The 16,960-nt window shown below is 40.6% G+C and overlaps 1 protein-coding gene across 7 annotated transcripts in view; it reads right to left on the reverse strand.

Annotated features, from left to right (window-relative positions):
- Zfp950 (zinc finger protein 950) overlaps positions 1–16,960 on the reverse strand; it is an 87,005-nt gene that overhangs the window by 47,320 nt on the left and 22,725 nt on the right. For 4 of the 7 annotated variants that reach the window (NR_131955.1, NR_131954.1, NM_001309195.1 and 1 more), the window contains one exon: positions 13,823–16,129. The exons of 1 other annotated variant lie outside the window; for it this stretch is intronic. Coding sequence is in view for 1 of the 6 variants with exons in the window: in NM_001309195.1 (NP_001296124.1) it covers positions 16,093–16,129 (37 nt within the window). In the remaining 5 variants the exon portion in view is untranslated. Of the gene's footprint in view, positions 1–13,822; positions 16,569–16,960 lie in introns of those variants that run through there. 2 more of the 7 variants (NR_131956.1, XM_017318245.2) reach the window with 2 other exon arrangements.

Genomic DNA, 16,960 nt, shown 5'->3' on the forward strand with positions numbered 1-16,960 from the left:
GAAAAGAAGGAGAAGAAGAGTCAGAGCATAACAAGGAATGAACAGACCAAATCAAGACCAAAATCCAGCAGGGAAAACATCAAATCTTGTATCTCCTTGTCTAGCATCTTGAGATAATGATAAAATTACCTGGACTCCCAAGGTCTTAGGTATTCCAACTCCTCCAGCTTTGTCAGTTACAGTATACATAGCCTCTCTTTAGGCCAGCCTACTAAATTCCTGCAGCTTTCTCAAAGGGTGCCCCAGTGTTCCTCCTATTTCCCATCTACTGTGTATGGTATTCTAGTTCACTTTATTAAAAGTGGGTTAGAGGGGCTGGAGAGATTCTCAGTGGTTAAGATCACTGGCTGCTTTCCCAGAAGTCCCAGGTTCCATTCCTAGCACCCACATTGCAGATCACAAGTGTCTGTAAGAACAATTCCACAGGAACCATAAAGCTAAATAGTTGAGTATAAGCTGGTACCTGGCAGTGACTTGACTGAATATACAATGAGAAGTTTGTGTATGAATCCTGACACTTAGATTTAAAAAGTTGGTGACAGAAAAAATATACTATGCTACAAGGGCACATGAGAAAGTTATGTGAGCTACCGTCCTCTTTGCAGCAACAAAATAACTGATATTTGATGTAAGAAATGGAAGGTATATTATAGCTATAGTTCTAGGGGGAAATACTCTTATGATTGGAAAGATTTGGGAAGTATGGGGAGTCTGGTTTGAGAATTGGATCAAAGTTCAGGAACCAGAGAGCAAATAGGAATTTCCAACAGGTATAAAACTTAAATACTCCATAGCAATCCATTTCTCAAAGGAGGCTCCATTTCCTAAAGACTACGCAACTGTAAAACAACATTTCTAGCTTGGGATCCAGTGTTTAAGAACATGAACTATGGAGGACATTTCACATTCAAATCATAAAAGTTAATTCTGGAGCCAAATATTAACTCTAACTCCATGTTTCCATACAGTAACAGTCTCATAAAGGTTTTTTGTTGTTGTTTTGTTTTTGTAGTTCTTTGGGGACAATTCCAATCTCTGTTGTCAGGATACCAGCAGTCCAGTTCAGTAGTGTCAGAATATCAAACACAAAGCAGCAGTGGTGACATGATCCAGCAGAAGCAGCCAGGCCTCCACTGAATCAACACAAGTCAGCTGGAGCAACCAGGAGCAGCCAGGATGCCATGGGAAGTTCAATGCCATGCCTCTCTCAATGAAGCAAAGATCAGCGAAAACTCAAGATCAGTGAGCATTGCAAAGCTAGCTATTCGAGCAATCCTCACTGTCCATTGAGTCCTATTTATATTCTCTCCAAACATCATATGTCCCATGGGTCTTGCCTCAGTAAAACACCTGTGAGTCTGCATCAGCAAAGCACCACAGGAGACTGCATCACCTGACATACCCAGAAACTTCATTCCTGATGATTCTGTGCTCTTTGTCATCCTGTCTAGATAAAGCTGTTGTAGGTTCCCATTGCCTTTAATCACAAGACATTGTATTATCAAGAGATGCCATAAACCACTAGTTCTCAGTCTGCGGGTCACAACCTCTTTGGGGATCTAAGAACCCTTACACAAGGGTTACCTAAGGTCATCTGCATATCAAATATTTACATTACAGTTCATCGCTGTTGCAATATTTTATTTAGGAAGTAGCAACTAAATTAATTTTATGCTTTGGGGGATCACCATAATATGAGGAACTGTATTAAAGGGTCCCAGCCTTAGGAAGGTTGAGAACCACTGCAAAACCATCTGCAATTCATACATAAGCCTTCTTGGCCTCTACTTGTAGAAGCAATTTAATTTTCCCATGGCAATATGACTCAATTCCTAACACTGTTATTCCTTTCTTATCCTGTTGGTTTAAGGATGTTAGATGCCCAAATTGGCCACTGGGAAGTCTGAATATTTGTTGTAGTCCATGGTAGGAGAGCTCACCTCTCTTTCAACTAAAACTTATAGGCCAGCAGAACTTAAGATAACAGGAAAAGGAAGTAATTTTTTTCCTAGTGGGCCACTAAGGGTGATAGTGAGTGGAACTATTCCCTTTTCCTGCCTTTGACGTGGGTCTCCTTTTTCCTTGGGTGGCTCTAGCCACCAACCAGCAGTAGCAAACAGAGTTCAGATGACTGTATGATGGGATGATCTCCAGATACCAACACAGTGAGTCAATTTTATGTTATTGTTCCAGAGATAGGGTATATAAGGGCTTTTAGGGGTACAGATGGAAAGAACTAATTGGTCACAACACAGTACCTAATTATCATGTGGGCAGGGAAGCCAGAGTGGGACTTGTGTGCTGAGTTTGAGCAGCTCTGCACAACATCATTCTTTAAATAAGACCTGTGTTGAGGGACATTCTCCAGATAACGTCAGGCAGAAAAAGAGAAGCCCTACTGATAAAGGGAGTCCTTCGTTTTGTGCCAAGCCCTGAGAACCATTTTGACTTAGGGGATCTTAGGTGACCTTAACAGTAGGTTCTCCAACATCATGATTCCTGAACTCATGAGAGAAGCCATAATATATTGGATGTTGATTCAAAACATATACAGCCTTCTGCAGGACCCTGCTGCAGCTCTTCAGGTGGCTGTCACCCAATAGGCTCTGTAACTATGTCTTCTAAAGGTCATTCTATCTTTCAATCAGTTCAGCTGATTCAAGATAACAAAACACGTGGTAATTAATACTACTAGAATCCATGATCATCAGCCCACTGCCTCACTTCTCTGCTGTGAGATGAGTTCCTTGGTCAGAAACAAAACTGTGTGGAATGGCATTGTGGTGAATGAGGTACTCAGCATGTCCACAGATAGTGGTTTTGGCAGAAGCAATATGTGCATGAAAGGCAAAACCATAAGCAGAATGTGTATCTATTCCAGAAAGAAGAAAGCTTTATTCTTTTTTTAAGATTTATTTATTTATTATATGTAAGTACACTGTAGCTGTCTTCAGACACTCCAGAAGAGGGAGTCAGATCTCATTACAGATGGTTGTGAGCCACCATGTGGTTGCTGGGATTTGAACTCAGGACCTTTGGAAGAGCAGTCGAGTGCTCTTACTCACTGAGCCATCTCACCAGCCCCCGAAAGCTTTGTTCTTTACACAGAAGAAATGATCCAATGTAGTCAACCTGCCACCTAGTCACTGGCTTGTCAACCCAGGATATATAGTTCCATACCTAAGGCTCAGTGTTGGCCCCTGCTGTTGGTAGATCTGGCACTCACCAGCAGATGTGGCCATGTCATGCTTTGTGAGTGGAAGACTCTACTGATGTGCCCATGCATAAACCCCATCTCTGCCACCATGGCTACTTTGTTAATTGTAAAATGACAAGAATGGCTGGGAAGAAGGCTTCCTACAGAATGGATCGGATCATCCTATCTACTTAATTGATGAATTCTTCCTCAGCTAAAGTTACCTTTTGATGAGCATTTACATGGGACAAGTATCTTTACATTCTTTGACCATTTGGAGATATCTAGCCATATACTACTTCCTTTTATGTCTTTCTCAACAATTTTTTTTCAAGTAGGTTCATAACAGCTTTATTTTTTTTCTTTTTTCTTTTACTAGGTATTTTCTTCATTTACATTTCCAGTGCTATCCCAAAAGTCCCCCATACCCTCCAACCCCACTCCTACCCACCCACTCCCACTTCTTGGCCCTAGCGTTTCCCTTTACTGAGGCACACAAAGTTTGCACGACCAATGGGCCTCTCTTTCCACTGATGGCCGACTAGGCCATCTTCTGATACATATGCAGCTAGAGACACGAGCTCCGGGAGATACTGGTTAGGTCATATTGTTGTCCACCTATAGGGTTTCAGATTCCTTTAGCTCCTTGGTTACTTTCTCTAGCTCCTCCATTGGGGGCCCTGTGATCCATCCAATAGCTGACTGTGAGTATACACTTCTGTGTTTGCTAGGCCCCGGCATAGTCTCACCAGAGACAGCTATATCAGGGTCCTTTCAGTAAATTCTTGCTAGTGTATGCAATGGTGTCAGCGTTTGGAGGCTGATTATGGGATGGATCCCCAGATATGGCAGTCTCTAGATGGTCCATCCTTTCGTCTCACCTCCAAACTTTGTCTCTGAAACTCCTTCTATGGGTGTTTTGTTCCCAATTCTAAGAAGGGGCAAAGTGTCCACACTTTGTTCTTCGTTCTTCTTGACTTTCATGAGTTTCACAAATTGTATCTTATATCTTGGGTATTCTAAGTATCTGGGCTAATATCCACTTATCAGTGTGTACATATTATGTGAGTTCTTCTGTGATTGGGTTACCTCACTCAGGATAATGCCCTCCAGGTCCATCCATTTGCCTAGGAATTTCATAAATTAATTATTTTTAATTGCTGAGTAGTACTCCATTGTGTAAATGTACCACATTTTCTGTATTCATTCCTCTGTTGAGGGACATCTGGGTTCTTTCCAGCTTCTGGCTATTATAAATAAGGCTGCTATGAACATAGTGGAGCATGTGTCCTTCTTACCGGTTGGAACATCTTCTGGATATATGCCCAGGAGAGACATTGCGGGATCCTCTGGTAGTACTATGTCCAATTTTCTGAGGAACCACCACACTGATTTCCAGAGTGGTTGTACAAGCTTGCAATCCCACCAACAATGGAGGAGTGTTCCTCTTTCTCCACATCCTCGCCAGCATCTGCTGTCACCTGAATTTTTGATCTTAGCCATTCTGACTGGTGTGAGGTGGAATCTCAGGGTTGTTTTGATTTGCATTTCCCTGATGATTAAGGATGCTGAACATTTTTTCAGATGCTTCTCAGCCATTCGGTATTCCTCAGGTGAGAATTCTTTGTTAAGCTCTGAACCCCATTTTTAATGGGGTTAATTGATTTTTTTGGAGTCCACCTTATTGAGTTCTTTTTATATATTGGATATTAGTCCCCCTATCTGATTTAGGATAGGTAAAGATCCTTTCCCAATCTGTTGGTGGCCTTTTTGTCTTATTGATGGTGTCTTTTGCCTTACAGAAGCTTTGCAATTTTATGAGGTCCCATTTGTCAATTCTCGATCTTACAGCACAAGCCATTGCTGTTCTATTCAGGAATTTTTCCCCTGTGCCCATGTCTTCGAGGCTTTTCCCCACTTTCTCCTCTATAAGTTTCACTGTCTCTGGTTTTATGTGGAGTTCCTTGATCCACTAAGATTTGACCTTAGTACAAGGAGATAGGAATGGATCAATTTGCATTCTTCTACATGATAACCGCCAGTTGTGCCAGCACCATTTGTTGAAAATGCTGTCTTTTTTCCACTGGATGGTTTTAGCTCCCTTGTCAAAGATCAAGTGACCATAGGTGTGTGGGTTCATTTCTGGGTCTTCAATTCTATTCCATTGGTCTACTTGTCTGTCGCTATACCAGTACCATGCAGTTTTTATCACAATTGCTCTGTAGTACAGCTTTAGGTCAGGCATGGTGATTCCACCAGAGGTTCTTTTATCCTTGAGAAGAGTTTTTTGCTATCCTAGGGTTTTTGTTATTCCAGATGAATTTGCAGATTGCCCTTTCTAATTCATTGAAGAATTGAGTTGGAACTTTGATAGGGATTGCATTGAATCTGTAGATTGCTTTTGGCAAGATAGCCATTTTTACTATATTGATCCTGCCAATCCATGAGCATGGGAGATCTTTCCATCTTCGGAGATCTTCTTTAATTTCTTTCTTCAGAGAAAGAAGTTCTTCAGAGTTGAAGTTCTTATCATACAGATATTTCACTTCTTTGGTTAGAATCACGCCAAGGTATTTTATATTATTTGTGACTATTCAACAATTTTCTAATCATTCCATCTTTCCAAAGTCTCTGCCAATTGATCCATCATACTGGTTACAGCTCATGAGTCAGTGAATAATCACACATCTGGACATTTCTCCTTCCAAACAAATGTATGACTATGAGGACTGCATGAAGCTCTGACCCACTGTGAAGATTTCCCTTTGCTGTCATCTTTCAGGTTTGTCCCAGATACAGGTTGTCATAATTCAGATGTTCCCTTCTGGATGGTGCCTATATAACATGCAGAACCATTAGTAAACTGGGACCTTGTCATCTCTTCCTCAGTCATCTGATGATAGGGCATACTCCAAGAAAGTCTAGGTGCATGCTTGGCAGCAGAGGCCATTGTACAGGAGTGGAAACCATAGGCATCTGGGCAACATTTTATGTCATCCTCTGCAGAGCTTTTTCCTGTTCCTGGCACCCAACACAAATCTAGCAGCTTTCTGAGCCACTTGGTATTATTGGCTGGTGTAACACACCCAAGTGAGGAATCTGCGGTCTCCAGAACGCCTAATAGGCCCACTAAACGTGCTTTCTTGGTAGTGGGAGTGTCTAGGTGCACTGACTTATCTTTCCCTTTGGAAGTAATGTCTCTGAATATCCTACACCACTAGACTCCTAAGAATCTCACTGAATTAGAAGGCCCCTAAATATTAGTTGGATCTATTTGCCCTCCTCTGATGCCCATGTATTACCAATGAGTCCAAAGTGCTTGTTAGCTCCTGCTCACTTGGTCAATTTAACATAATGTGCACTTTAGAGCACTAATATATTTCATGGAAGACACAGATGTCAAGATCCCTTCTAACTAAGTTATGACACAGGGCTGAAGCGATAATATATCCTTAAGGTAAAACTGTAAAGGTATACTGCTGGCAATGTTAAATAAAGCAGATTGCTTCTGGTAATATTTATGAACAGGTGCTGACAAAAGGGCATTTGCTAAGTCAGAAACTGCATACCATTGTACCAAGACCCTAACCCTGATCTACTCAAGTAAGGATGCCACTCAGTCACCTGTGACCTTGCTGCCTTTTCTTCACTGTTCTTCACACTGTTGACATCTAAGCTGGAAACTGCTCTACAGACTTCTGATTTCTTTCTCATATTCAGATGGTTTTTTCCTCTGCTCTCACCCTCTTAAACTCTCCTTGTAATAAGCAACGTCCGTGTCTTGCTCAGAAGCAGCCTTTGCTGCTGCTTAATGAGGAAAAAAAAAATCTCATCTTGGGCATTGTGCAATTTATCTCTAGTACTAATGACTTTCTTGTCCTTCTCCTCCTAGAGATTCTCTATATCCACGTGTGACCTCTGCAGCTCAGCTATATAAATGTATATTAGCTATTATTTTTTTAATCCATAGGATTTAGAATGAAATTATACACATTACCCCACCACAGACATTTATTTTAATATTTTATTAGAGAGTCTTCTTGTTTACCCAATGCTTTTATAAATATATAAAAACAGTATGTACAAAAGGATATTTATGTATGTGTGCATGCATATAACATTTTTCTATCTTTTGTTTTGCTTTGTTTTTCGAGACAGGGTTTCTCTGTGTAGCCCTGGCTGTCCTGGAACTCACTCTGTAAACCAGGCTGGTCTTGAACTCAGAAATCTGCCTGCCTCTGCCTCCCAAGTGCTGGGATTAATGGCGTGGGCCACCACTGCTCGGCTTTTCTATCATGTTGATGAAAATATTTTAGGGGTGGAGGTGAGATAGGGTTTTATTTAGCTCAGGCTGGCCTCAAATTCATTATGTAGCTGAGATAGGTCTTGAGCTCATGAGTACTGAGATTACAGGCATGCACCACCACAGGCACCATCACCCCTGCCTTCAACTCCAGTGTCTAATAATGGGTTACTTGGACAATCCCTCCCTCATCACCTTTAAAGGAAAGGTGTCTAAAAAACAGTATGACAGTTTCTAGAAAGAACCAGAGCCATGACTACTGAGGACCATCTCACTTTCCAATCTTACTTTCCATTCTTTTTCAATCGTTGAACACAAAAAATAACTACAGCCATCTTGTGGTAAATATTATTTGAGGGTTTCTTACCCCAATTAAATCATATAGTCTCCAAATAAAAGATACAAAAGCCTTTATACTTATAACTCTTAAAACACCAGAGTTGAGCATATATCAACCCTCTGATATTTTGTCTACTTTCCTGACAATAACCCTATAACTCATAGAATTTTTTTTATACTTCTTTTAGAATTTTTTCTAGCAGGATGTCAGAAATCTCATGATTTAGAGAGCTAACACAGTTCTTTTAGAAAGTTTTCTGGCTTTCTGATCTTGATTGGAAAAACCTAAAAATTACTTTTAGAATTTTTCTAAAAGAATTTCTGACTTGGTCAGAAGATCCAAGAAATTTTTTTTTATATCAGCTTTTCTGACTTTGGTCAGAATACACATGAGCTATCCAGAGAGCTTTTAGAATTTTTACAAGCAGGGAGAGCCGTCTCAACCAGAGAGTTTTTAAGAATAGCAAGAAAAGGATGTCTAGAGCAGAGCAACACACACACACACACACACACACAGAGAGAGAGAGAGAGAGAGAGAGAGAGAGAGAGAGAGAGAGAGAGAGAGAGAAAGAAAGAGCTGACTGAAAAGCTGTCCTAGACTGTACATCCAAGAGCTATCTATAGAGAGCTGTCTAGGGAGCCATCTTGAACAGAACATAGGCCATCAGCTTGGAGCCATGATCTGACTTATGAATTATTTGTTTTCGAAGCTCCAAGATACCCCTTTAGAAACCAGGACCTAGCTGGGGCTGGTCCTTGGCAGATAGCATACATTCAGCTCTGTCTAATGCTAAAAGAGGAGCTAGCTGAAAACAGATTTTTGCATTCCACATATACTGTCATCCTTAAGTCTCTTTTAGGTTCAGGTCTCAGGGTATACTTTGGACTTTAATAGGGACAGGACACTGCAAGTCTACCCACTGAGGTAGATATTGCTTTACAGAGGAAATCTATCGTCTAAATAATAATGTACGATCAAAAAGGTAGTTTTAAAAGATGTATCAATGACACAATTCTCACACATATAAAGGACAGAGAACTCAAATACAGAAAACATCAAGGAAAAGTGTAGATCACTTTTACTCATTCTCACCTTTGATCTAACAGCACTGTGGTTGCAGTTCTTAGGTCAATGGCTGTACTGAGCTAGTCTAACCTCAGAATAAAGTTGGTTTTGCCTCTGGGTAAGCTGGCTCAAAGGAAAGCCACAGCTGCCTTCATGCAGGACCCAAAGGAGTTCATTTACTAGCCCTGATTTCTGTCTGTCTCAGGACTAAGACATCACTTTAGAGAAATCCATTTAAGCTTCATTTTTATGCTATGTATTTGGGTGTTTTGCCTGCATATGTCTGTATGCAGTACCTGCCGAGGCCAGAAGGGGCATCAGATTCCTTAGGAGTAACTGGAGTAACAGGAGATTTAGCTACCAGGTGGTTTCTGGGAATGGAACCTGTATCCTCTGTAACAACTCCCAGTGTTCTTAAATGCTGTCCTATGTCTCTAGCCGCTTCTTTTATTTAAATTTTATTTTTATACATTCTATATAAAATAAATCACATCACTTTCCCCCTTCTCTGTCTTTTCTCCATCCCTTCCCAAAATTCATCCCTTCCAATTTCTTCCTTTTAAGTATGCACTAATATATGAATAAAACATGCTGAGTCCACTTCTATTGGTTGTGTGTATATGGTTTTGGGGATGAACACTTTGCATTGAATATTCAAAGGGGAACTCATCCCTGCCTGAGGCTAATTCTATTAAAGAGAGAGAATTCCTCTCTTTAATGAGCAACAGAAAACTGACTCCAAAGTGACCTAGGCAGCCTAGGATAGTGAACAGTATCTAGAATACAAACCATGAGGTGGTAAATACCTCAGTTAACACTTGCTGATGCTGTGGCCCTGAAGTTCTGGAGATACAGGGAACTCTATGGACATTGGCTTCCCTTAGTTCCATAAACCGTGTCCATCACACCAAAGGTGGAATGGAATACTGACCATTCTCACCTTTGATGACTTTGAAATCCTGAGACTCCTGCTCCCCACTTTCTTAGCACCATGATTACAGGCCTGTGCTACTGTGCCTGGCTTATGAGGATTCAACTTCATTTAATGTCATGACAATGATGGAATGAGTAAGATGAACAGTCATACTTAACTATATTGCAAAACCACTTATCTCTGTGAACCTGGATTTCACAATCTGTAGAATGTGAAGAGAACTCTGCCCTAGTCCTTTGATGAGTTGTAATAGACTCAATGGAAGACAGTGGAGGCTAAGGCAGGAGGGCTAGATTTGATGGAAGACTTTTTCCGTTGCTGGAATTAGTACCAGAGCTTTTATCCTGGTTATCCTAGCAAGCCAGACTCTGTCACTCATCCTTAAATAAGCCAATTAAAAGAACTGAATTTTCTAGCTGTGACATGCCTACCTATAATCCAGGCCCTCTGGAGACAAGTTGGACAGTCTAGTCTATATACTGAGTTCTAGACGAGCCAGAGACTCATAGTGAGACTATTCTATTAAAAAAAACAAAAACAATAAAAAATAAAACAGAAAAGGATAAAAAAGAAAATTATTAATGAAAATTGAAAATATGTCAATATACTTATTCATTGACTAATTTGGAACGATGAAGTTATAAGGTAACTAATCTATCCTTGGGGTCCCATTGGGTTTAGATAGAACCCAAGAGATATGCATAACTAAGAAATCTAACCAAGTCATATAATGAATTTTTTCCCATCTGTAAATTCTTCCCTAATTCTCAGCTCCTTTCTTTGAATTGGGCTATTTAAATAATAAGTTAATATCTATTTGGCAGAGAAATTTTCATCTGGAAGAATCAGTCTTTTCCCAGAATGAGATTCCAGGGGAAACTCAGATTTTACGGGTCCACTGTCTCACTAGATGTTAGTCTAAGGGAGAGATGCAAATGTCTCTTTAGAATATCCTTATTCCTAACAGACATGTAGGTTATAGGAATGATAAGCTGGGGACTGAAGAGCTTTAAGGTCTACTTGGAGACCACCAAGTTGGGGCCTGTAGGGTACTGTCACTGATGGCTACATGTAATTGCCAAGAAAAAGAAAGAGTGGAAGATTTGGAGGGGCTGAACCACCACATTTGGGTGAATACAAAGTATACATACAGTAGGAATGAGCCCCAAGCATTAGTCTATGGCCTTTTAATTCTCTTCCTTTCACATCCAAAGCTTCTTCACTAATACTTCATCCATACTCCACAGCTCTTTGTAAATGTCTGATTTCCCCAGCCTTAGAGGACTTCTGTTTGAGGCTCAGGTTCCCCTGACAACAATCTCAGTGTCATCTTGAGTCACTATCACTCAAGGCTCCTAACTGAATGTTTTGAAGGCATCAGGAATGCAGAATGCAATCCCATTCAGACAAGTCAGTCTTCATGCTTGCCAATTCTTTTTCTTTCCTGACAGCAGGGTACACCTGACACGTGTTCTTGTGGGCTCTCATTGCTGCCTATTTACCAAAAGTGAGATACTCAATTTTGTAGATTTGGTCAAGTGGTCAACCACTTTGTAAATACTCCCATTGTCAGTTCCTCTCCTGTTTATTTACTCTTCCCTATTTATGTGGAGATATGGGCTGAAAAACATCTTTAAGCACCGAGTCTAAGTTAGTTTCTGATGCTACCAATTTTATATTACTTCTGGGGTCATAGAACTGAAGTAAAGATGAACTTAGCATCAACAATTCACACATTACTGTTATTAATAACATATTCATGGGGCTGAATAGATGGCTCAGCCCCTAAAAGCACTGGCTGCTCATCCATAGGGGATTTGAGTTATTTAATGTTTATTATATTCTCTTCTGTTAAGCATTTTAAAACTAACATTTTTAAAATCTGTTGAGAAAACAGGACATATTGTGGGTATATCTTCTACACCTGGACTTGAACACAGGAGGCTGACACATGATAGTCAAGAGTTAAAATGTGTAGGGCGGTGGTGGTGCATGCCTTTAATCCCAGCACTTGGGAGGCAGAGGCAGGCGGAATTCTGAGTTCGAGGCCAGCCTGGTCTACAAAGTGAGTTCCAGGACAGCCAGGGCTACACAGAGAAACCCTGTCTCGAAAAACCAAAAAAGAAAGAAAGAAAGAAAGAAAGAAAGAAAGAAAGAAAGAAAGAAAGAAAGAAAGGAAGAAAGAAAGAAAGAAAGAAAGAAGGAAGGAAGGAAGGAAGGAAGGAAGGAAGGAAGGAAGGAAGGAAGGAAGGAAGGAAGGAAGGAAGGAAGGAAGGAAGGAAGGAAGGAAGGAAGGAAGGAAGGAAGGAAGGAAGGAAGGAAAGAAAGAAAGAAAGAAAGAAAGAAAGAAAGAAAGAAAGAAAGAAAGAAAGAACAAAAAAACAAACAAACAAACAAAAAGAATTAAAATGTAGCCTTGACTAATGACTGACATTCAAGCCAGGCTAGATAACAAACAACAGTATCTGAAGGGAATTTGTGAAAATATGAAAAACAAAACCAGGAACTACCCACTGTGAGGCAAGTACCATAACACCAGAACTGGTAAGGCTGAGTGAGCTCAGACCCCAGGAGTCTCAAGAGACTTGAGATAGGCAGGAGTCAAGCCACTCCCTACCCATTTCTGTACTTGCACAGGAACATGTAACCATGACACCCCACTGAGATGACCATGACAGACATCCATGTAGGGCAAAGACCTGGAGTCCTCCCCCATGCAAATAGAGTATCACTAACATCTCAAACTGGGCCAATAGGAAACACCTACCCCTAAAGACCACCCCATTCCTCAGTGTTTATATAGTCCCTGTCCATATGGAATAAAGCTCACAACTTATTTCACTAATGATACTCTGAGCATGGCTATTTTAAATAACTGTAACACTTGAGGAAGAAGTTTTTCCCAAAGCATTCATTGCTAGACCTTGGACCTAGATGTCTGGCCAGATTCACACCTTTACCTCAGTAGTGGGACCTTGGCTACCTGCCCTGGTACAGGCCAACACACCTCTTTGATTCTCTTCTGAGAGCTGTAACACTTCTGGCACTCCTGGCCAGACCCAAGCCCCATGGAACAGTTCCAGTTCACCCTTCAGGAGGACAGACATTAACCTACTAGCCTTTCACATACAACCTTACTTGAAAAGTATAATCACTCGCTGACCGATATTTAAATAAACAATGGACCACTTAGATAATGGGCATCCCTCCTTAGAAGTGGGAGCAAAACACCCTTGGAAGGAGTTACAGAGACAAAGTTTGGAGTTGAGATAAAAGGATGGACCATGTAGACACTACCATATCCGGGGATCCATCCCATAATCAGCTTCCAAATGCTGACACCATTGCATACACTAGCAAGATTATGCTGAAAGGACCCTGATATAGCTGTCTCTTGTCAGAGTATGCCTGGGCCTAGCAAACATAGAAGTGGATGCTCACAGTCGGCTATTGGATGGATCACATGGCCCCCAATGAAGGAGCTAGAGAAAGTACCAAAGAAGCTAAAGGGATCTGCAACCCTATAGGTGGAACAACATTATGAACTAACCAGTACCCCGGAGCTCTTGACTCTAGCTGCATATGCATCAAAAGATGGCCTAGTCGGCCATCACTGGAAAGAGAGGCCCATTGGACACGCAAACTTTATATGCCCCAGTACAGGGGAACGCCAGGGCCATAAAAGGGGAGTGGGTGGGTAGGGGAGAGGGGGTGGGTGGCTATGGGGGACTTTTGGTATAGCATTGCAAATGTAAATGAGCGAAATACCTAATAAAAAATGGAAAAAAAAAAAAAAAAAAAGATAATGGGCATCCCATTCTATACATTGCAGCAGAGCCTATCACCTAGTGAAAGCACAATGTAAGATGAACAGAAGCTATAGAGGGAATACAATGGCCCAATAAACTTTTGTGAATGGATTTACCATATATACAGTGTCTTAGGGTTTCCATTGCTGTGAAGAGACACCATGACCAAAGCAACTCTTACAAAAGACAACAAATTTAATTAGGGCTGCCTTACAGTTTCAGAGGTTGAGTCCATTATCATCATAGCAAGAAGCATGGACATGCGTAGGCAGACATAGGGCTAGAGGAGCCAAGGGTTCTATATCTTGATCTGAAGGTAGCCAGGAAGAGACTTTCCACACTGGGTGGAGTTTCAAAGCCTGTGCCCACAGTGATGCATTTCCTCCAACATGGCCACACTTACTCCAACAAGGTCACACCTACTAATAGTGCCACTTCCCATGAGCCAAGCATATTTAAACCATCACATTCTACTCCCTCATCCCCATAGGCTTGTTCAAACCCATGCGTGGGGGGCAGAAGTAAACATAGGATAATGCAAAATACATTTAGTCCAACTTCAAAAGTACCCATAGTCTACAGTTTTCTCAACAATGTTGAAAAAAATCCAAATTTCAAAGTCTCTCTTGAGACTCTTGCAATCTCCTAACTGTAATACCTCATAAAACCAAAGTGCAGATCACATATTTCCTATATGGCACAGGATATGCACTACCATTCCAAAATGTCATAGTGAGGAAATATTGGATCAAAGCAAAACAGAAAACCATCTGGGCTAATTCTGAACTGCACCTCCATGTCTGATATCCACTCCTTTCAGCTTTGTTGACTGCAACAAATTTCTTTTTCAAGGGCTGGTTCCACTCCCTGCTAGCAACTTTCCATGGCAGGTATCCCATGGCTCCCACAGCTTTAACATCTAGGGGTATCCATGGCAACGTTAACTTTACAGCTTCTTGTTCCAGTGTCTGGGATCTACACATGGTCTTCTGGGCTCCTCCAAAGGGCTTGGGTCATTTCTCCAACTCTGTCCTGTTGTAGAACTCCAGGTTTAGGTAGATCCATTCCAGTGCTGTTCTTGGTGGTCATCCCATGGTACTGACATCTCTGATATGCTGATGCCTTCTGCTGCAACTAGTAGGCTTCATCAATAGCCTCTCATAGGCTCTCTTCATGATACCAAGAACTTCTTTGCATGACCCCTTCAGTCCTGTGCTGTCAACTGCACCTTCACCAGTGGTCTTCCCTGGCCTCTTGCTGAGGTCCAGCCTCAGCAGGAGAGAGGAGGTGAATGGGAACAGTGAAAGAATAACTTGGAGACAGTGATGGATGCCAGCTGACAGCTCTGTAATCTGCTCAAGATAGCTCTCTTGCAGACCAAAGACAACTCTAATCTGCTTGAAATAGCTCTTGCAAACCAGGGCCACTTTCTTATTTGCATAAGCTACTTCCTTAGTAACTGTTTAATCATTTAACCCAGGTTCTCTTTTGATCATTCCATAAATCAGTATTTTATGACCTTATTCCCTTGACTCTTAGAAATAGAAACTGAAATATAGAGCATATTCAAAGCAAATGAACCAGACAGCAAGCACATTTTTTTTAACTAGCAAGTCCTATATGGTTCACTGGACACAGTGCATGTGGCTGAGAAGTCTAGACATAGAGGCTGTTTTGTGTGAAGAAGTTAACTTTAAGTATCATGCTTTTTATTTTTTTCAATTTAGAGAGCTCTTGCTTATGCTGATATAAGCAGCATTGAAGCTCATTTTTATAGTTCTTAGCTACCTCAATATATTCTTTTTAATCTTTGGATTTTTTTTCTTCTTTATCTCAGGAACTCCAAGGCTTATTATTAAGTGATGCTCAACAGTAGAAATATTATCAAGCCATCATCTTTTTTCTTGACACCAGACTTTTGCCTGTCCCCAACCTCTATTTGGATTGCACATATAACTACCTCCCTTAGGAAGTAAAATATCGGGATCAAATTTAGTTGTTGATATCTTCTGTGGAGGAGATAACCATTTTCCACTATTATCTGATCCTTATTTTTAACTATTCCTTTCTCTTTTGTGATCCAGGGTTTTTTGCTTTGTTTTGCTTTGTTTTTGTTTTTGTTTTTGTTTGTCTATTGACCAAATCATTGTCTTCTTCTTTAGTATCTTTCTGACAGAGCTCATTCATTAGTGCGGCTATCTCTGTTCTTTCAGGTTTGTGAAGCCCCTCATACAATTTATATTGCATCTTTATATTTTGCATAGTTGAGAAATCCTGTAAAGGACAGCTCTTACACTGACTTATATATTCTTGAACATCTGTTGAACTCATGTTTTCAGAGTTCTTTCCCACAGTCTTAAGGGGTCCTGAAGGTCACAGTATCACCATATTGGTGAGGATCACCAGAGACATTTTTGCTTCCTGGAATCATGCCATTTCTAATTATCATGGAGTCACTGACCTTGGCAGAGAGAACATTCTCCTGAAAAAGGAACATGAAATAAAATATGTACATTATTATACAAACAAGTTTTATGACTATGGCCACCATCAGCACTCAAGATGACCCACATCCTGCTGGCTCTGCTCCAGGGATGGAAACTATGTCATACCTTCCCTCTGCGACCATGCCAGACCTTGCAGCCTCTCAGAGTGCCAAGCATCAGCTGCTCTACTTGTCCCCTTCATGCCTTCAAAACCAATACCACCTGGGTGATTCTTACACATTACCAAGTCCAACTGCAACACAAAGTATGACCTTAGCTATTTCTGAAACACAGTTTCTTTGTATTCTTAGAAAATACTTCCCAGATTTCACCTCAATGATTCCGGTCTCTTCTTAATCACTGCTAATTTCTTAGCTCCAGCTAACCAACATCAATTGTCCCAGTAGTCCCTTCTATAATATCCTTCCTTCAAGGCTATGATGAAAAAGAGATGAGACAAGATTTATTTTTTCTAGAAACTGAAGACAACTATGATGTTTAAAGGTTTTTTTGTTTGTTTTTTAAAATCATTCACATGAATAGTGTTTTTTATTGTCTGAATTTCTAAATTCTGACATCAAGATGATATATACAGGCTTTAAACTATTTATATTAAACATATTTACTATGATATTTACAGTCTATTTATTTCATAGACACATGAATGTTCAGTGAAGACATGTTCATTCCTAGGATCAAGGTCAGTTGTTTTTTTGTTTTTTGTTTTTTTTCTTTAAAACTGCCTGTAATTCCTGCTATAAGAACTAAGGGTCTAATATTTTTGGAACAAGCATGAGGTTCACACACACACACATCACATCACAAAG

The sequence above is a fragment of the Mus musculus genome, chromosome 19 (assembly GCF_000001635.26).
Source record: "Mus musculus strain C57BL/6J chromosome 19, GRCm38.p6 C57BL/6J".
In the NCBI taxonomy this organism is placed as follows: domain Eukaryota; kingdom Metazoa; phylum Chordata; class Mammalia; order Rodentia; family Muridae; genus Mus; species Mus musculus.